The 20390-nt window shown below is 32.9% G+C and overlaps 3 protein-coding genes across 5 annotated transcripts in view; 2 read left to right on the forward strand and 1 right to left on the reverse strand.

The window, feature by feature from the left end:
- LOC111498790 (suppressor of mec-8 and unc-52 protein homolog 2-like) overlaps window positions 1-2631 on the reverse strand; it is a 5778-nt gene extending 3147 nt beyond the window's left edge. Inside the window, exons 1-6 of the mRNA XM_023150163.1 lie at window positions 2441-2631; window positions 2165-2302; window positions 2000-2049; window positions 1319-1433; window positions 925-973; window positions 719-808 (exon numbers count right to left, since the gene is read on the reverse strand). Coding sequence (XP_023005931.1) covers window positions 719-808; window positions 925-973; window positions 1319-1433; window positions 2000-2049; window positions 2165-2302; window positions 2441-2487 — 489 coding nt within the window. The 5' untranslated portion in view covers window positions 2488-2631. The remainder of the gene's footprint in view (window positions 1-718; window positions 809-924; window positions 974-1318; window positions 1434-1999; window positions 2050-2164; window positions 2303-2440) is intronic.
- Window positions 2632-5987: 3356 nt separating this feature from the next.
- On the forward strand, window positions 5988-9380 carry LOC111498792 (myosin-binding protein 7-like). Of its 3 annotated transcripts, none has more exons than XR_002720866.1 (5): window positions 5988-6475; window positions 6602-8195; window positions 8357-8403; window positions 8931-9083; window positions 9321-9375. XR_002720866.1 is itself a non-coding variant. In XM_023150165.1 (5 exons), the coding sequence occupies exons 2-4, from the start codon at window positions 6816-6818 to the stop codon at window positions 9028-9030; spliced, it is 1527 nt and encodes a 508-aa protein (XP_023005933.1). In that variant the 5' UTR covers window positions 5988-6475; window positions 6602-6815; the 3' UTR covers window positions 9031-9079; window positions 9321-9375. The 3 variants fall into 3 exon arrangements, 2 of the variants coding, with proteins under 2 accessions (XP_023005933.1, XP_023005932.1); XM_023150165.1 differs by having other exon boundaries at window positions 8931-9079; XM_023150164.1 differs by having other exon boundaries at window positions 8931-9380.
- Window positions 9381-14112: 4732 nt separating this feature from the next.
- LOC111498788 (calcium-dependent protein kinase 20-like) lies at window positions 14113-19416 on the forward strand. The gene is made up of 7 exons (XM_023150160.1): window positions 14113-15299; window positions 16081-16224; window positions 16344-16496; window positions 17677-17792; window positions 18038-18205; window positions 18700-18924; window positions 19049-19416. Exons 1-7 carry the CDS (start codon window positions 14423-14425, stop codon window positions 19112-19114), a joined length of 1749 nt encoding a protein of 582 aa, XP_023005928.1. The 5' UTR covers window positions 14113-14422; the 3' UTR covers window positions 19115-19416.
- Window positions 19417-20390: the final 974 nt, after the last annotated feature.

Here is a 20390-nt window from a genome sequence, read left to right on the forward strand (position 1 = left end):
TTTTTTTTTTTTTTTTTTTAATATTTGATGAAGTGTATGGTTGAAATCCAGTAATATAAAACAGACCAAAATTTAGATCCAATAGTGTTCAAAGTTTGGAAGACAAACACCTACCAATCAACAATGCAGCTATCAAAGATTTTAATTCATAACCCAACAAACCACCACATTTTACTGATAAGATTATATTTTTTAAAAATAATGTATAAAGGCAATTACACTCTTGTTAGTGCAATCTGAAAATTACATTGCTCCAACTAAATTGGTATCAAACACTCGGATGGTTTACTTGTCTAATTTTACCTATGTGCACCAACTCTAATAAACAGAAGGGTAAAATGAGGCCAAAAAATAAAGTACATGAGTGCTTTAAACCAATTTTAAAGAAGAGATAGGCTAGCGTATTTTGAGGGGTACAATTTGTAGTTGCCTTCAAAAATCAAATTACATGATGAAAGGCAACTGTTCCATCCATATGATCACGCTATATATCATGCATGTAAAAATAGAAGAAATAACTGTCCATTTAATTATAAATGATAGTTAAAGCAATCTGAGCACGCTTTGACCTCAATTCACGAACAAAAATGTGGGTAAATTTCAATGAAAACACTGTTACTTTTGAAATGAGCCCCAGATGACAAGGATGGAGGAATATCATATATCTGTCAGTCAGCTTTATTTAAACTAAACGAGATAAAAGGAAAACATTGATTACCATGTTAAAAATAAATGTTGTTCTACCAGGAAGGAATGTCTCATTTGACTTAGTGACTGTCTGGGGCTTGACGATCCATTTGTATACTGACTGAAATACAGAAGAATAAGCACAAAGAGTTAGCAAAAACAACCCACAGAAGCATATGACCATAACCTGAATAAACCCCTATTTACAAAACTTTAATGCTAAGAAATAAAATACACCTTTGCTGTTGCAGTTCGAAACAAAATTTGTTGGTCTTCCTTGAGTGTACTGCAATATCAGCATTCAGCAGATTGTTATGTCATTATAGTAAAAGAAGAAAGACTCTTGAAAAAACATCATCAGACATTATTGTACACAACACAAATAATAGATAATTTGAACAAACCCACCACTTATTTTGTTTTGCACTTCATTCGAATAGAAAGTTTTAACATAAGTAGGCAAATTATCAACTCCTTAATCTTTTAAATATTAAACTCAAGTAAGGCAAGTATGACATGAAATAGAGAACTATTCACAAAAGCAACTGAGTTGTTGCGACAAGTGTTATCCGGTTCTTTCACTATATTTCACCAAAATAAACATCGAGATAAATGGGCGGCAATCAGTTACCTAGCCTTTCCTTCAGTATCACCGCCGGCGTCTGGCTTCTTATCAATCTCACTTCTTACTTTATTGAGCAAGGCATAATCCAAACCTTTCACCAAATGGGTATGCTCAACGTCCCCTGCATCAAAGCAGCTCAAAATATTAGTATAATAATTATAATAACAACAACAAAACAATAATAATAATAATAATAATGACTTGGAAATGTCTGATGATTCCAACCATAACAGCTATAAATAACAGCTTTCGAGATTAGCAGGATTCGAGCAACTCACAATGCATAATTTATGATAGAGAACTTCTCCAAAAGACACTAGACCAGCAAGGAGAAAAAATGGGCAAGTTAAACCTCTTTCTTAACTAGAAACACACTTTTCGTTAATCAGCAAAAAGTGAGGACCAGAATGAAACAATCAAAGACTTTCCCAAACATATCCACTCAAATTTCAATAAATTGCAAAGGGAGAATAGGTCCTAATTATAAAAATTCTTTTTTCCTTAGTCCATCAACATAGGGGTGGGTATTCTAACCTCTAACCAGTTGAAGATATATGCCTAGACCAGTTGAGATATGCTTAGGTTGGCTAAATATATAAACCCAAATTTGAACTAACTGCAAAGGGAGAATAGTTCCTAATTTTACATGATTCAAAAGGAAAAACTATATCTTTCTACAGCACGAACCTCCAAGGTACTTGCTCTTCTCAATGGATAACTTATGTGCATCAGCCGCTCTGAAAAAAGACAAAGTCATATTAACAAAATGAACATAGAAAATGAAGAAGAAAATACTTAAAAACAAACTACAAAAGAAAATTGCATTGAGCAAATGGAGGCAGCAGGTCTAACCGAATGTCCACAGTCCCAGGAGGGGCAACAGCATGAAAACCCAGCTCGGTGGATTCATAATCAGGATTCTGATCTTCTCTTCGTTCTTTAGCTCGGTCTCTGTATTTAGGAGTTTCTGGTTCTTCTGTTTTCTCCTCACTGTAAAGTATCCAACGAAATAAGAGACACAATGAACATTGCCCTAAAACTTCTCACAAATTTTTTGCTGGAACAAAGTACAGAATGGAAAAATCTAACAAAACAATAGAAATCGCATTATATTGGAGCTATACTTACTTGTGACGAGCCAATTTATCCTTGTAATGCTTTTTTGCGGAAGACATTTACGGCAATTTCAAGATTATAATCTCCAACTGGGACAAACAGTATGTTGAAACTCGGGAAGACGAAGCTAGGGCTCGAAAATTCCCAAAATTTGAAGCTGCTGTGTTTTAAATTTCTTCCGATCAGTGAAATTTGGGGCAGTTTTCGCGGATGGGAACCAAGGGTAAATTGGTAGTTTTCGCAAATTCACATTTATTTTACTAAAAATTAGAGGCTAAATTGGTAATTTTATATAGAATTGTTCAAATAACTCGAGAACTTGACTAACACGGGCTAACGAACCCAAATCATAAAAGCTGAATTGGGTTGAATTTTTTTTTAAAAATCTAAAATTCGGGCCCGTTCACAAGTTGACATTTTTTGTATCAAATAAACGGGTTACAATTCAACACTATTTTTTATATCGGTATGGATAGTAGCGATGCATTGTTACTTTTGAATGTTTGATATTTGAAATTTATCAAATCTTTATTATTAATGTAATATTATTATTAACAAGTATGATTTTTTTAAAAAAATTTTAAAAAAAAATAACTCGATAACCCAACTCAACTAAAAAGAGAGAGGTGGGTTGGGTTGTGAACTCTATTTAGATGGTTCACGTCACCAATCTAAATTAGTTCAAAAGATCTTCCCGTACACATCTATTTTCATGTATATAATTATTATTTATGGATCATCGTATTCTTTAACATTTTAAAAATTTATTATCCAGTCAACAAAAATATATATATATTAGAAACCAAATTTCTTAATTATACTAAATATATATATAAATTATTAATAAAATTGAGGAGGAGGACACGTCAGAAGCCCAAACCCATTTCCAATTTCCAAACAACAAATTTGTTGGGCCTATTTTTGTCTACGTGGAGGCCCATTAACCAATGGAGCTATTTATTTTGAAAATGTTTATTCTAGTATTTAATAATTATTTTAGGGTGGTTTGAAAGTTTTTTCTATTATATAAATTATTTATTTTGAAAATATTTATTCTAGTTCTTGTATTTTTCCGTTTTTGTCTATTTTAATTTTTTTAATTTTAAAATATTTATTTCAATAATTTTCTCAAAAACAAGTAACGATTTTAAACCTTTATAAGTAATTTTGGTGAATATTTAAAAAAAAATAGTAAATAAATTACGTATGTAGACATGGACTAAAGTAATCTACGAACTAACTGTCCCCACAAATTGCTTTATTTTTTTTAAATATATAAATTAATTAAAATATCTTTAAATTTTACATTTTAACTCCAAGTTTTTAATACTTCTAGACTTAATTTTTTTTACAAAATTTAAATATACCATTATCATTAATATTTGTTTGAAAAATACCATAATACCCTTAAATTTTTTTAAACATTTAAAAAATATTTTAAAACTTAAAAAAAAAATTGGGTGACAATAATGGGTTTCGTCTATATATCGATAGTCATAATTTTAATTTTTTTTTTTTTATAAAGATAAAGTGTGTTAGTGCTAGTTTTAAAATTTTATGGATATTTTTAATATATTATTAACGGTAAAGATATTCTTTTAACTTTTTAACAAAATTAACTGTATTAATGAAATTGTGTAAAGTTAGGTGGTAATAGTTTAAGGTCAATTTTTAAATAAAATAATTACCGCTTTTATTCAAACTAATGGTAAGGGTATATTTTAAATTTTTTTTAAACCAAAAACTTTATTTTTATTTTAAATATTTTTTAATAAGAAAATAGGTTTAAAATATTTAAACAATACATTATAATTAATTGAGTTCTCAAATTATTAAAGGTACTAAAGTTTGTGGGACATCCAAAAAAGATAATTTCAAATTTAAATTTTATAATTAACTGTGGGCCATTCATAAAATGCCATCCATAATATTGAAAATGACAAAATGACAAAATTCAAATAACAATACAAAATAAAATAATTTCACCATAATTTCTCTATAATTTACTAATTATTAAGATTTTTTTAAGGCAAAAGTCAGTAATAATATCTCAATAGTTATTACATATTAATTTCAATTAAGTTTTGTAATATTACAATAAATAATAAAAATTAGTTGCATACCCGAGTTAAATCCTAGCTTGATTTTTGTCAAAACTAACCCAATCAAATTATCGATTTAGAAAAAAATATAAAAATAACTATAAAAAATGACCATTTTTTAATAGACGTAAAATTTTAAATAATTTTTTATTAGTTTTATTAAATTAAAAACCATATATTAAATATATTTGACATAATTTAGGCTTCATTTTATATGGTCAAAGTCAAGATGAAAAATGGTGGCCAAATAATAATAAACATGGCTACCATATTGATGACAATTAGTATATATTTTAAAAAATTAAATAATAAAAGTAGATTTAAAAAATAAATAAATTATAACTATTGTGAATTAATTTGATAAAGAAAAACAATTTAATTTTTGTTAATATTTTATATTTGTATTTATTTTTTAATACTAAATTTAATAAATTCGATATGTCGATCAAGATACATCCTTAACCGAGGCTACTAATCAATTGAGACATAATTAGGTTAACACGACGATGATATCCCATTAGGATTGTAACACGAGAGTTCAAACCCTAAACTTTTAAGGGAGATCACTACTATTGAACTTCAATTATCGATCAAGTCCATTATTAACATAGTGTTCGAGGTGATTCATTTTGTTAGCGTCGATCTTCTTCTTCGAATGTAATATATGTTGTAGACGCTAAAAACTAAGTTCGAGTTGATGTAGAACGAGGGCTAAGATTGGATTACTCACGTTTCTCTCGAACACTCTTAAAGGGAGTGTCTCAGATTTTTATAGGAACACATGTAATAGTTTCTTTGCCATGAGGTGGGCAGCAGGTCTTCTTCAGTCGTGTCCTCTTTCTTTAGGTAGATTATCTGATCGTTCTTCGTGCTAGGTCAAAGACAACCAAAGTGTTGTCGGAATTTCATCTCTTAACCTAATTTAAATTCGAGCTCATATACTATTTTCGGGCATTTAGATCAAGTGACAAATTGTAAGCTTATGCTTAAAATCGATAATTAAAAAAAAAAAAAGAAAAAAGAATATTTACGGTCAAAATCAACAAACCGAATGGATATATCAAGGAAGTCAAAATCTTCTATGATTAGGAAAAAAAAAAAAAAAAAATCCCATAATTACCTAAAAATAAAAATTTAATTTAAAAAATTAAAAAAAATGGAAATAGGATTTATAGTATATGTGCATTTTATCAACCTCCTAAACTTATAGTAATTTACAAATAAACCCTTAAAAATATTTTAAAAAAATTAAAAAATTGTTGTAATTAAGAACTATAATATTAATTTTTAAAAGTTGAAAATTATAGAGAAAATAAAAAATGGAAAATGGGTAATTTTGTAAAATTGAAAATGAAGGGGGGTAAGATAGTAAAATGGAATTTGCAATTATCTTAAAAAGAAAATTAGAAAAAGGAAAATCATAATTGAAATGACGAGGAAATTAGTTGGTAAAAAAAGATCGCTCCGACAAACGAACCTCCAACGGATCGACGATTCACTTAGAAATCTAACGGTCCATCTCGCTTTCTTTGTCTCTCGCTCGTTTCTCTCCCATTCTCTCTGCTCAGAGCTTTTTCCCTCTCTCTCTCTCTCTATCTTTCATCAACAATATCGCAGAAGTCGAGAAATCCGAATGAAAGAGACCTGATACGACAAAGAATTCATTTAATTTAGGGTTTCCAAATCTCTCTTATTCTCTTCCCCTCCAAATTCTGTTTCCCTCCAAGAAAGCTTTCCCCTATTTGTTGTTCCCCTCTGTTCTTAATTTTTTTTTTCGGGTTATAAGCTTGATTTTTTGATTTGAAGAAGTGGGGGAAGGTTTTCTTAATCTGAGTTTCTTCAGATTTTGGTTGGGGGAATTGGAATTTTCGCGGGAAAATACCAACAGTTTGTGATTCTCAATTCTTTCCACGCCTTCTCGGGTCGTTTTATTAGCTCCTTCAAGGTATGATTTCGTTCTACTTCGTATTATGAATGTTTGTCGTTTTCTCTGGTTTTTGATCTAGATTGTTGTATTGGTATGAAGATTTGTTGTTATTAAGTTCTGATTTCATTTCATTTTCCTTATTAGGTAGTTCTGTTCTCTGTGTTTCTGATCTCGGAGGAAGGAGACCTGATTTTAGGAGGGGAGAGAATTAAATACAGAAATCCATTATTCAAGAGAGTGGATTTGTGAATTTCATTACCGGGTCCTGTTATCTTGTTTGGATTTATCCATAGTTGTAGAATCACATTGTGTTGCATTTCATATACAATTTGATTAGAGTTTGAATGCACATTGGTTTATGGATTTCAAGGCACCTCCATCTTCATTGGAAATTGTAAAAAGCAGTAATTTCCCCTGCAGTTGTTCATTGTCCACTGGGCCATCCACTACTTGGATTCGATCTGTTAAAAGGAAGTATGAAGAATCGGATTCTTTTAGCCCACTTGCTATCGTTGGGTTGGATAATTTTTCTGTCATACGGGTACATATTGAGAATGAATGCAACGCTTTGCGGGAGATGGCTAATAATCAAAAACAAACAATTCAGGATTTGAATATTGAACTCGAAGAGGAGAGGAATGCTTCTTCCTCAGCTGCCAATGAGGCAATGTCAATGATATTGAGATTGCAAAGGGAGAAGGCAGAGATCCAGATGGAGGCTCGACAATTCAAACGCTTCGCCGAAGAGAAGATGGCACATGATCTACAGGAGCTTGCAGCAGTTGAGGACTTGTTATATAAAAGAGAGCAAGTTATTCAATCCCTCACTTGTGAGGTACAAGCATATAAACATAGAATGATGAGCTATGGGCTAACGGAAGCCGAGGCTGATGGCGAGAGGGTTCAGCAGAATAGTAGCCAGAATATGGTGGAATATGAGGCACAATGCGAATCTCCGATGTATGATTACCCTCCCCTACGATGCAGCTTAAACGAGGCTCAAGGTCATTTTGATCATGATAATGATATTGCTGATATTGAGAAATATGCGTTTGGTGAGACCCCACGTACTCGAGATCACGTCATGGATTTGGAAAATAGGATCAGCCAATTGGAGAGAAGTTCTAGCTACAATCACCTAGATCCTGACTTCTCTTGTACTAATAACGTTTTGGAGAAGGTAATAGTGGGACAATCTCCAAGGAGGCCAAGACATTTGAAGAAGTTTTCCACTGATTCTAGTTTCTCCATGGGTATGCCCCAAGTGAATGATTCTCCAAGATATACATCATCAAGCTTCAAGAAGGAATATGTCTCACAGAGTGAGGACTTCTCTAATTTGAGAAAAATGGATAATGCATCAGAACTTGGAGATGACATGAGTGATAGAGTTTATACCATTGACTCTATTCACAATGGAGCTACATACAATGGTTTTCACGAGCCCAAACCGTCGGTTGGCATTTACGATGACTATATAACCACGCCGAGAGGGTCGCAAAATCAGGTAGATTTTGGAGACCCTGAAATCAGAAAACTTTACTTGAGGCTTCAGGTTCTTGAAGCAGACAGAGAATCAATGAAACAAGCAATTATTTCCATGCGAACTGATAAGGCCCAAATGGTGTTACTGAAAGAAATAGCTCAACATCTATTCAAGGAGATGTCACCAGATAAACAAGTAGTTGTGAAGAAGCCATCCGTTGTGTCGAGCTTTTCTTTCATGGCGGTTTGTAAGGTGATTTTGCTGTGTTTCTGATGTTCCCATGAAACCTTTTTTGATCATTTGAACCATGACATGCTTGTTGAATGCTGCCTTCACTGTGGATTATGAATGAATGCTGGCTTTATCTTTTGCTCATACTTTGTCTAATTCTCTTCCACGTTTTGTGACCGCAGTGTATCGTATCCTTCGTTTTATGGAAAAGAAAAGCTCGTCGAAGCAAGTACGTAGCCTCTTGCCATAATGTTCTTGATTTTCGTCCTATATTTACTTGAATTCTGTCTATGCGTTCCAATTATCTATCTATCTGTGCATGGAGGTGGACTGTGAAGATAGTGTTCCCTGTTTGCATTGCTATATTAATTAGATTACTATCAAACCAATGTTTGATCTGTAGAAGATAGCAATTGTGATATCCCATATTGGTTGGAGAGAAGAACGAAACACTCCTTATAAGGATGTGGAAACCTCTCCCTAGTAAACTCGTTTTGAAACTGTGAGGCTGACGACAATACGTAACGGGTCAAAGCGGACAATATCTGCTAGTAGTGGACTTGGGTTATACAGCAATGTTGTGGGAAGTCTATGACTCGAAAAGATTTCAAGTGAACCCAAACATTTTTATAAACATATCATTCTATTTTTGCATTCCATGTCCTCCGAGCACGTGAAAGTGCGTTCGGGTTTATGAGAAAGTTTGTGATAGTAATGTTCCAACCTCCATTATTCATATCTCTTATGGGACTGCAGGTACTTGTTTGGGTTGTCAAACAGTGTTGGCTTGCTAATGCTTCTCGAACAGGGTCCGGACACGAGACAGTGGAGATGTCTTGCAAGCACACAAGTTTAGTACTGCTCACCTGATGTTCATATCCAATCAAACCCGACGTCCCGAATATGTGTGTATGTCCAGTGAATACGATTTCTCTTTTGGCTTCTCTTTTTTTGGATTCATTGTGTAGTGGCAGAAAGGGGTAGCGTGCGAGTCATTCGTTTATTTGATTGTTCAAGGATTGATTATACTTGACTGGTTGATCCGTAGAACACAGATATGATATATAGGAATGCTTTACTCGTTTTGTTTCGACGAACTCTGCTCGAGGAACGTAACGTCTGATAGCCCTCTCCTGTATATTTCAGATTGAAGAATGATTTATAGCCAGTCGAATGCACAATGGCTGCCTTTGCTTTAACATCAAATCTCTCAAGTCTTTTCTCCTTTCCTGTGGCCTCTAATCGTTGTTCTTTCATGGTGTTGTGGTAGTATATGCACCATCTCTATCAATTTAAAATCTTTTATTTGAGAGGAGAGGGTTTGCAGAATTGTGAGTGGTGCTTGTATTCAGAGCTCTGACCATATTTCAAAACCGTTTAATATATACTTTTTGGTCATTGAGACTTAAGTTTAGTTTCTATTCGGTATCTAAATTTTCGTCGTATAAGACTTTATTTTAGTTTATATATTTTTAAAAAATGGATTATTTTGGCCTCTACCAATAATTTATGTTAATTCGGATGTGGTGTGACTTATTTGTTGTCCACGAGTTTGAAGTAAGGACGTGTTGATCTAGGGTCGAAGCTTTTGAACTTCTTATGAGTCATTCATATTTGTAAACTTCGACACTTGAAGCTCATCTTGCACCAACAAACTGAGGGGAAAACGACGACCAAATTTGCCATTGTGTTACATGGGTTGGTTTTTATAAATGATTTGAACATAACTTGTGGGATCTCACTCAGTTTGAGAGGAGAATGAAGCATTCCTATAAGGGCGTGAAAATCTCTCCCTAGCAGACACGAGTGTGAAAATCTCTCATTAGTAGACACATTTTATGGAGAGGAGAATGAAGTGGTCCTACAAGGGTGTGAAAATCAAGCATTCCTGTAAAGGTATGAAAATCTCTCCATAGGAGACACGTTTTTAAAATGTGTCTGCTATAGAGAGGAGAATGAAGCATTACTATAAGGGTGTGAAAATTTCTTCCTACCAGACACGTTTTAAATTGTGAGGTTGATGACGATCCATAACATACTATTGTGAGGTTGATGACGATACATAACCGACCAAAATAAACAATATCTGCTTGATCACAGAATGAGAATTTGAAATATGCACACATTTATATGTTAATAATAATAATTATTATAATAATAAGCGTTAAATAATGTTAAAGAAAACAAGTGGAACTAGTAATCCTAAGCAGTTAGTTTTTTTTTTTTTTTTTTTTTGAAATATTTTAATTTTTAGTTTGAATTTGTTATTTTTACCACACCATAAACTTAGTTAAATGTTGCAATTTCCACCATTTATATAATTTTCATTAATTCAATAATCTTAATTAAAAAAAATAATAAAAAATATCCATTAACTCACTCATTTTATTAATATCAAAATTTGCACAAATTATCTATAAAATAACCGACCAAAACTCACAAATTTAAATAAAAATTTATCTCTAATACCAATTTTTATTTTAAGCTCATCGGTTGAAATTCATGCAATTTTAGTAAAATAATAATTTGAAATTCATTAAACTTTTTTAAAAACAAGTTTTAATAAATTTTATTTAAAAAAAAAAAGAATTTTCGCACATTGAAAATAAGGTCGATTCAATTTACAAGAAATTAAAAGTAAAATCACTTAAAAATTAGAGATTATTTCATAAATTTTCGTCATATATTACCCCAAGAGAATCACAAAACTTATCTTCCTTGCCAAACAATTGCGAATTATCAATGAAAAACCGCCGGAGAACGGCGGACGCTACGACGGAATGTAATTGCAGGCCGATACACATTCCTCGTCAGGATGACCGGCAATCATTCCAGTAGCAGAAAAGGACGCCGCAACGACGGCGAGGGACGATCCGTTTCCAGTGAGACGTTGAACGAAGCTTTTGAACTCCTCAGGACGGACATGGATAATCTTCGGCGATCTAAGGTAAACGATTACAGGATCGCGTCGATTCGGAATCGGACGCAGATTCGTCGTTGTCGATTTCTTGAAAATCGTCGTGGAGGATTTGTTCACCGTCAATGGCGGTGGCCTTGGACCTCGAAGTCGCAATGGCAATTGATTCCTGGCGGCGGAGTTCATCGTTGTTCTGCAGTTACAAGCTAGGGCTTGGAAATTTGGTAAGATTTCTTCTCCTCCTCGGTTTTGCCGTCTTGAATTAGGAACAAAATAGATTGTAGTTTATATAAGAGGATGAACTATGAATGAATCTTGTCTCTTTTTCTGGAATTCAATAAAAAAATTATTTTAGTACCAAGTCAATTTATGTTTGGTTCCTTGCTTAAATTATTTGGTCATTTTTACAAATTTCTAGAAAATTGAAGAACAGGATGAATTTGAGTATGAATCTATTGATTATGCAATAAATATTCCGCCAATTTGTTGGCTAATTCAACTTCAAAGTGGTACGTGATGGATCTCTTTTGGATGAAAGTCCGATCATGAGTTTATAATGACACGAAGTCATGAGAGCTTATGCTCAAAGTAGACAATATCATACCATTGTGAAGAGTCGTGTTCATCTAACACAAAATTCTATTCTAGAGATTAAAACTATGCTCGAGATAAAGGGTTGTGATTTCAGTGAGCTTCACGGACAGTAAGATACACGAAGCATTAGTGGCCCAACCCTAAACACTAGAAAATCCTCCGAGCATAACCTAATGGATAAGGTAAAATGATTTGAGCCACACAAAGCTGCATTAATCTAACCATTTGATAATGATAAATATAAAAAATTATATTTAATTAAAATTTAAAATTTAAATATAACTTTTAAGATCGAGTATCCCATTTTCAAGATTTGAATTTTTAATTTTATGTTTAATAAGTAATTAACACAGAAAATTAATTTTTAAATAATATGGATAGTGTGCTAAGACTAAATATATAAAATTTTAAAAACTTAATTAATAGATATAATTTTTAAACTTCATGAACTTAGGTGTTTATTTATTTTATAAAAAAACCCATTTATCTTTCGAAAGAATAAAAAAAAAATCATTTTTAATTAATTGATAGAATCAATTTGACAATAACGAAAAATGATTATTAAAGTACGTGTCTCCGTGCATATCAATCTATTAGATCGATATGAACGCTATAATATCTATAATCTCATGAAAATTTTAAAATTATAGATATTAAATTAGATTTATAGCTTAATGGATTATATCAATTTCAACATTTAAGAATTAGAAAATAAAAAATAATCAAATTTCAATTACATATTTGAAAAAATGGAATTATTATTTAAAACTAATATCCTATTTATAATTATTTTTTAAATTCATCCTCAGCTAATCTCCTTTACTTAAAAAAAAAAAAAAACAAAAAAAAGAAGAGAGAAGATAGTTTTAAATTAAAAAAGAAAAATATTTTATTATTTATTATAATATTCTGGATATTGTTGTGTTAGTTTAGAAAAAAAAAAAAAAAAAAGGCCAAAAAATTAAAATTGCGTATGTTTTGAATTGTTCTTCTTGATTTAATTTAATTTTGTTATTTAAAAAAAATATATTTGAGCTTGCCGGCTGTCGGCCTAGAAAGTATTATTATTTTAATCTTTATTTAATTATTAGAAAATTTAGAGGTTAGTTGAAGACTTGAAGCGGATGAAAAAATGGGAAAACGCCTTTTGAATTTTTATTTAAATTTTGGATTTAAAATAGCAATAAAAAATTGTAATTTTTGACCAAGTAGCTTCCATTTATTATTTTTTTGGCTTATATAATTATTAATTAATATATATATATATATATTATTTTGTTCATAAATTTTTAAAAATATGTATTTTAAAGTTTAAGATCTAGACCCATTTGGACAGTTTTAAAATTTTTAATATTTATTAGAAAAAAAAAATATTTGATAGATAAAAATTTTAATTTTAAACTCACATTTCCTAAAATTTTAAAATGAAAGCTATCATTTTTTTTTTAAATTTAATTTTAAGTTTCCATAGGTTAATATATTTTGGACTACAAAAATTTTAAATTAAAATATGAAAATGAAAAGAGTAAATTTAGAATTTAAAATCTATTTTGGTTTTTAAAGTTTAATTTTAATCTTTAAAATTAATTTTATATAAAAATTCGAAAAATTAAGAAGTAGTATTTGAAAGCTTAATGATATTTAAAATTTAATTTTTTTCTATCATAGTCTTTATTCTTAATATTTACTTTATTTTAAATAAAAATAATAAATACGAGATTTATAAAATAATATAATCAGAATCAAAATAGTTATTTTTTTAAATTTTGTTGATTAAATTATTAAAATAGACATTATAAAAGTTTAGAAATAACATAATTTTTATTTTTTTTAAAAAATCAAAAGTTTGGTTTATTTTTTATTATTTCTCTACCATCAAATTTAAATTTTGTAAGAAAACAAATGAGTTTTTTTTAGCTAAATTCTAAATACAGAAACTTTTTAAAAATATACGATAAAAAAAAACCATAAATAAAAATAATGCTTATAAGATTAATTTTAAAAATAAAGTAATTATTTTTTAAAAAAATCCCAAGGGTTCGACTATCTCCTAGCAAAGCCTTGTTGAAATTAAAAAAAAAAAAGAAAAAAAATGGTAAATATAAAATAATGATGAGGAGCTTCAACGAAAACCATGCATGCAAGAGCCGTCGATGGAGGAGGATTCCGAGCGATAATCTCTCCTTCTCTCTTTCTCTCTCTATTAGCACGCATGCAGCTCGGACGTTGATCGAATGAGGAGCTTCCATCGCTGAATGATTGACGATGATGATCAATTTCAGAGGATTTCATCATCAATTTCGCCTTCTCCACTTGGTTTCAACCTTTTACTTTCACTTTCCTTTGTTTTCTTCCATTTTCTTTTCCTCCAAAATTCTCTCCTCTTTTCATTTTCTGGAATTCGAATCTGCTTGACGATGATACACGTTTTTTATTTTAATTTCAATTTGTGTCTGTTTATATACATATATGTTGATTGGATTTGAGATTTCAGAGGACGACGTTTTTCCTGTTGAATGAATGATTGCATTCACGATGGAGGATATTTGTGATTTTCGTGTTTTCGTGTTTATTTTTGTCGAATCTATCGAGTTGAAGATGTTGGTTGTTTCTTCGGGGTGATTTGATCTAATTAGGGAGGTTTGGATTGAATGCTCTGGTTCTTCATGGGAATCTATTCTTATGTGGAGATTCAGGGGAGGGAGATTATGTCAAGAACTTAGAGGTTGGTAAATTGATGGGGAACACATGTGTAGGACCAAATCTCGGCAATAATGGATTCTTGAAATCTGTTACGGCCGCAGTATGGCCAAGCCGACCACCGGAGGAAAGTCTTCCTCCGCCTAAGGATGGGGCCGACAGCAAAAGTAAGGCAAATGCGAGTTCGGATTCAACTAAGAACGACGATGCTTCTAAAGATTCAGATCCCAGTGGTGTTCAAAATACGCCGCCTGAAACCGTGAAAATTGGTAATAATGATCCACAAAAAGCAGTGGAGCGTGAGATGTCGTCTAGAGTGATTAAAGACGAAACTAGGGCACCAGACGGAACAAAATCGAAAAAGGTCTCTAACTTTAAGAGAGTATCCAGCGCAGGACTTCAAATTGATTCGGTGTTAGGGCGAAAAACGGATAATATTAAGGATCATTACACATTGGGGCGGAAGCTCGGACAAGGGCAGTTCGGGACGACATTTCTTTGTGTGGCGAAGGAATCGGGGAAGGAATTTGCCTGCAAATCTATAGCGAAAAGGAAATTGACGACGAAAGAGGATGTGGAGGATGTTAGAAGAGAGATACAGATAATGCACCATTTAGCAGGCCATCCTAATGTGATTCAGATTGTGGGGGCTTATGAGGACGCGGTGGCAGTTCATGTCGTAATGGAGCTTTGTGCGGGTGGGGAATTGTTTGATAGGATTATACAGAGGGGTCATTATACGGAGAAAAAGGCTGCTGAATTAGCTAGAATCATAGTCGGTGTTGTCGAGGCATGCCATTCTTTGGGTGTCATGCATAGGGATTTGAAACCAGAGAATTTTCTTTTCATCAGTCAAGAAGAGGAGTCTGCACTTAAGACCATAGATTTTGGGCTCTCCATGTTCTTTAGGCCAGGTAACATCTTTCAACTCTTTCTTTTTGTTTGATGAAATAGTTTCTCGAAATCGTCGTTCGTAAGGCTTATTATTTTAGATCTTGCTTTAAGTTAGTTTTGATTGGATTCCACCACTAAGGGAAAGCTATAAGGTAAAAGTTTAGGAGGCAAATTAGAGCGAAGTTTTTTAGTATAACAATAGCGAGAATTGACATATGTTATTGACACTCCTAACTCTAAAATAAAAAAGAAAGCAAAAGTGGGATAAAGATTTGTACTTCCAAATTTGAAGAGAAGTTATGCTCATGTTGAAATGCTTAAGTTTGAATATTAAACAACTAAGGTAATTGTCCCTTTTCGTTCCTTCGGGCATATACGACCTCCAAATAGTAATTTCTTAAGTCAGCACGTGGTGGTAGTGATTAACCTTGTCGAGTTGACTTGATGCAGCACATATATTGATCTAGAGATCAAGAGCCGACAGGCAACAACCTTTTCGAAAGAATATGCATTAAATTAGAATTACTTCATGTAAAGAGAAGCTTGCATCATCTTTCTGTCATACTGCTTAAAGGGACACGAAGTATTGTTTCTGACCATCAAATAGATTTTAATGGTTAGGATCGTGTGCAGGAAAGCTGTGACCGAACGGTTGTGTTAATTTGATATTATTCTTCACGAACAGATATGTTTATGAAGAAATCTAGTCGCAATGAGAAGTCTATTTATTAAGATTATGTTATTTATATCCACCCTGCATCTGTTTCCTTTTTAGTCTGACTAGAAACAGTTTTTTCTCAGGTGAAACTTTCACAGATGTTGTTGGTAGCCCATATTATGTAGCCCCAGAAGTATTGCGGAAGCTTTATGGGCCAGAGTGTGATGTATGGAGTGCTGGGGTTATCATATATATTTTACTGAGTGGCGTGCCTCCGTTCTGGGATGGTGAGTTTCTGGATCCAGAAACCACAGCCTTTTGGATTTTCCAGCCATTAAATAGCTTCATAGGAAATAACTAACTGTATATACATGACTTGTGTCCTAAAATTCTTATGGCATACCAGAGACGGAGCAAGGAATATTTGAGCAGGTTTTGAAAGGCGACCTTGACTTTATGTCAGAACCGTGGCCTAGTATATCTGGAGACGCAAAAGATCTAGTGCGGAAAATGCTTGTAAGAGATCCCAAAAAAAGACTATCAGCCCATGAAGTCCTTTGTAAGTTTATATCTCTAGTGTATGAATTCATGGTCCCACAACATAGCATGGACAAGTTTTACTGTAATTTCTGAAAATCGATTATAAGATAATAACAATAATTTTAGTGTTACTTGTTAGCTGTAACTTACTTGCTACTTCTTTACTTCTGTTACCATAATTATAATGTTTTATTTCACTATCGACTCTAAAACAAAATCTGTTCTGGATTTAAGTGTACTAGCTTCGAGGCTTCAATGACTTGGGTATCCTAATGTGAAGTTCTTGTAGCATCTGGGCTATTTGGCAATGTCTAAATCTTTAGATCAGTAGACATTTACATAGGATGCCAAGAAGTATTAGTTATGCTTGGTAATACATGCACGTGCATGTGTCTTCCATTTTTCGTCCATTCCATATATAGACAAGTAGATATAAACTAGGAAAGCTTTATCTGGAAGCTATATTCTGTTGCGTTTTCTTGGCCGTTTTGTTCCATTGATTTGACGTACAAAATTTAAATTGGTGTCGACTAGATTGTGCTACTTTGTGTGTGCCTGGATGGAACAATAATTAGAATAACAATTGCCATGAGATCACTTTTGCTATTTATAATTGATGAATGCCTACCTGTGAATTTAAAGAAAAAGGGTTCATCCTCCAATATGAATGTTAATTCTACTCAATGGCTGTGGAAGTGACCATGCTTGATCTTGCAAATAGGTTCACACTAACATGGTGGGGTTGAAACACAAAATCATTCTAGTAATTTCAAATGATGTAAAACAAACGTATAGGCGAAGTTCTTTTAATTGAATCTGAAATATTAAGTGAAAGACCAAGTTCATTCTATGGCTAATGTACTTGATCCAATGCTTCAAAATAAGACGTCTATGGGATCTTTAGCTGGAAGATTGTGTGACTTTGTCATCCCCTCACACAGCCCATTGGTGGCGTAAAATGGTTTCAATTGACTGTCCCCTTGGATATCGGGCTGAGAGACTCTTAAAACTTCTTGTCATGCTTACAACATCTCTGTGGCTTGGATAATTAAGAACGAGGTTTCTATTTTTTAAGTTTTTCCTCATCGTTCAGTTTTTATCATTGCTGTTGTTTCCTAAGATATAAGTTTTCTTATCTTCATATATCTCAATGTTAGCGTGCTTAATAGCTTTCTTATAGGGCCTTCGTGATTTTGCAGGCCACCCATGGGTGAAAGCTAATGGAGTTGCTCCTGACAAACCTCTTGATTCGGCTGTTCTAAGTCGTTTGAATCAATTCTCTGCCATGAACAGGCTGAAGAAAATTGCAATTAGAGTGAGTGCTTATCATCTAACTCTACGATTAATGATATCCAACAAACCATCACCTAGTGCCTTGCAGTTGAGTGAGCAGCCATCAATCACATTTTAAACAAGCATAAAAGTGCATAGTACTATGTGAAACGATTTTGATGAAGCAAATGTTTAGTTAGTTCGTGATGTGGTAGCTTCTTTCTGAAGGTTGTTGTTACAAGTATGCTATTCCGGTGAGACTTTTCTCAACCTGTTGTCTATTTATAGATTATTGCAGAGAGCCTTTCTGAAGAGGAAATTGCTGGCCTCAAAGAGATGTTTAAGATGATAGACACGGACAATAGTGGTCAAATAACTCTAGAGGAATTGAAGCATGGCTTGGAAAGAGTGGGTGCTAATCTTCAGGATTCTGAAATTAGTGGGTTAATGCAAGCAGTAAGTAATGCTATATTCTCTCTTTCTAGACTTCATAAAAGTTTGTTTTTTCTGTTTCCACTTGCGCTTCCTTGATTTACGTTTGATTTATTGTTAAGAGGCCAAGCCTCCGTGTAGATTAGGGAAATTATGAAACCTTTAATTCTTTCTCTGCTGTATGGATTGTTGCTAATGCGAAGATGGGTTTTAAATAGACTTGTTTGTAGCATTGTCGGTGGTACGAATGGAGAAATTAAAGGCCTGACAAGTGACGAGTGTCAGAGATGGTTGCACATTTTTAATTGCAAGTATATTATAGACATATTAAAGACAGAACTTGAACGATTATCATTTCAATGCCACTATCAAACTATCATAGTTAGTATCCTCGAGAAATGAGAAACATATTTCCATGGCAGAATTATCAGCATATTTCTTCATGGTTCATTCCAACTTTGTGAAAGTCAGTTGTTCTCCAATTTTGGTTTTAAATATATTTCAATTCAATATTTCAGGCAGACGTCGATAATAGTGGTACCATAGAATATGGCGAATTTGTAGCAGCAATGCTCCATTTAAACAAGGTTCAGAAAGAGGACCATCTCTTTGCTGCCTTCTCGTACTTCGACAAAGATGGGAGTGGATACATCACACAGGACGAGCTCCAACAAGCTTGCGAAAAGTTTGGTTTGCCAGACATCCGCTTAGAAGATATAATGCGTGAAGTTGACCAGGATAATGTAATCATTCTCCTCTTGATTATCTTTTCTTATTGCTTGCCTTTCTTGCTGCTTGATTGACTATGAAAATATCAAAGGGTCGTCTTCCATTTTAACAATCATACCCCTTTTGATTTCTTTTCAGGATGGTCGAATAGATTACAGTGAGTTTGTGGCTATGATGCAAGATACTGGTTTTGTCCGGAGGTGATTGATTGTAAAGCTGCATCACGATTGGAATTAGGGAAAGCTTTTAGGCTTTAACTATTAACATGCCAAAAAATTCTGGTTCCCAACCAAGAAGACAAATTTATTTATTTTCTGGCCAGTAGGCCCAAATACATGTTTCTTTTTTTTATAGTTAGAAGTTGAAATTAATGCTTGTTTGTAAAGATGACAGGCTTCAGAGGGAGAGAGTTAGTTTCTTGTTTCTGTTAATGTTTTCCTTGTCCATATCGATTTGTTTTATATTGAGCAATTCATTTGTAATAGATCTCAAGTCTGTTTATTGAAGAATACTGATCATTATTTAATTCTTGTTCTTTGTTTACTATGATTTCTGCTCTATTTTGTACAAGATTTACTCGGTTATTGTTGTATAACTTTGCTGAAAACTCGATACTGATAGCGGTGGTTTGAACATGTCAGTACTTGAGAATTACCACTACACTGCCTCGTGGAGGATCTTAATGTAAGTTCTTCTCTTCTATTAGAATATATCTTGTGAGATACTGAACATGATTTGTTTCCTTTCCTTTTCTATTTTTATTTAGCTCAAGATAATGAACATTTTGCTTTAGCCATTTTTATGTGAATTACCACAGAAGGAAGGACAGGACATGGAGCAACAATGATAGTTCAATGATTTGGTAAGGCAATTATGGTACTTTCTTGTCAAGTTCTATGCTAATAATGATTACCATTTTCTCTTAAAAGATCACCTATAGTGTGATATCCCACATTGGTTGGGGAGGAGAACGAAACACCCTTAATAAGGGTGTGAAAACCTTTCCCTAGCAGACACATTTTAAAGCCTTGAGGGGAAGCCCGTAAGGGAAAGCCTAAAGAAAACAATATCTGCTAGCGGTGGGCTTGGGTAGTTATACGTACTTTCTTGTTGCTTCCTTTTTAACTCTTTTGGATATTAACATCATCTACAGTAGTGAAAACAGTCATCTATGTTTCTTGTACATGTAATGTCTCGATAATAGCCATGTGCCAATAAATGTTTGTACTAACTGAGGTCGATTTTATGTTTGATATGTCTTTCTGATTGTGGATAGTTGACAAAAACTGATACAGTAAGATTCAAGCTATTTTCTTGCCTATGTGGAAGGTTTTCCTAATCGTCACTCCTGGGGAATTATATCAGTTACTTGAAACAGTCCACAAAGGAACCATAAAGCACATTTTCTAAGGACCTGAAAGGTAAAATGCAGCCCTTATAATAAAATGAAATTAAGTTGACTCTGAAGTGTGTGGATTCT

The sequence above is a fragment of the Cucurbita maxima genome, unplaced genomic scaffold (assembly GCF_002738345.1).
Source record: "Cucurbita maxima cultivar Rimu unplaced genomic scaffold, Cmax_1.0 Cma_Scf00025, whole genome shotgun sequence".
NCBI classification, from domain to species: Eukaryota; Viridiplantae; Streptophyta; class Magnoliopsida; order Cucurbitales; family Cucurbitaceae; genus Cucurbita; species Cucurbita maxima.

Coding starts and splice junctions, on each gene's coding strand:
- LOC111498792 (XM_023150164.1), top strand. CDS start 6,816: ATGGATTTCAAGGCACCTCCATCTTCATTGGAAATTGTAAAAAGCAGT. Junction 8,196..8,356: donor CTTTCATGGCGGTTTGTAAG/GTGATTTTGCTG, acceptor TTGTGACCGCAG/TGTATCGTATCCTTCGTTTT. Junction 8,404..8,930: donor AGAAAAGCTCGTCGAAGCAA/GTACGTAGCCTC, acceptor ATGGGACTGCAG/GTACTTGTTTGGGTTGTCAA.
- LOC111498788 (XM_023150160.1), top strand. CDS start 14,423: ATGGGGAACACATGTGTAGGACCAAATCTCGGCAATAATGGATTCTTG. Junction 16,225..16,343: donor CGTGCCTCCGTTCTGGGATG/GTGAGTTTCTGG, acceptor ATGGCATACCAG/AGACGGAGCAAGGAATATTT. Junction 17,793..18,037: donor TGAAGAAAATTGCAATTAGA/GTGAGTGCTTAT, acceptor GTCTATTTATAG/ATTATTGCAGAGAGCCTTTC.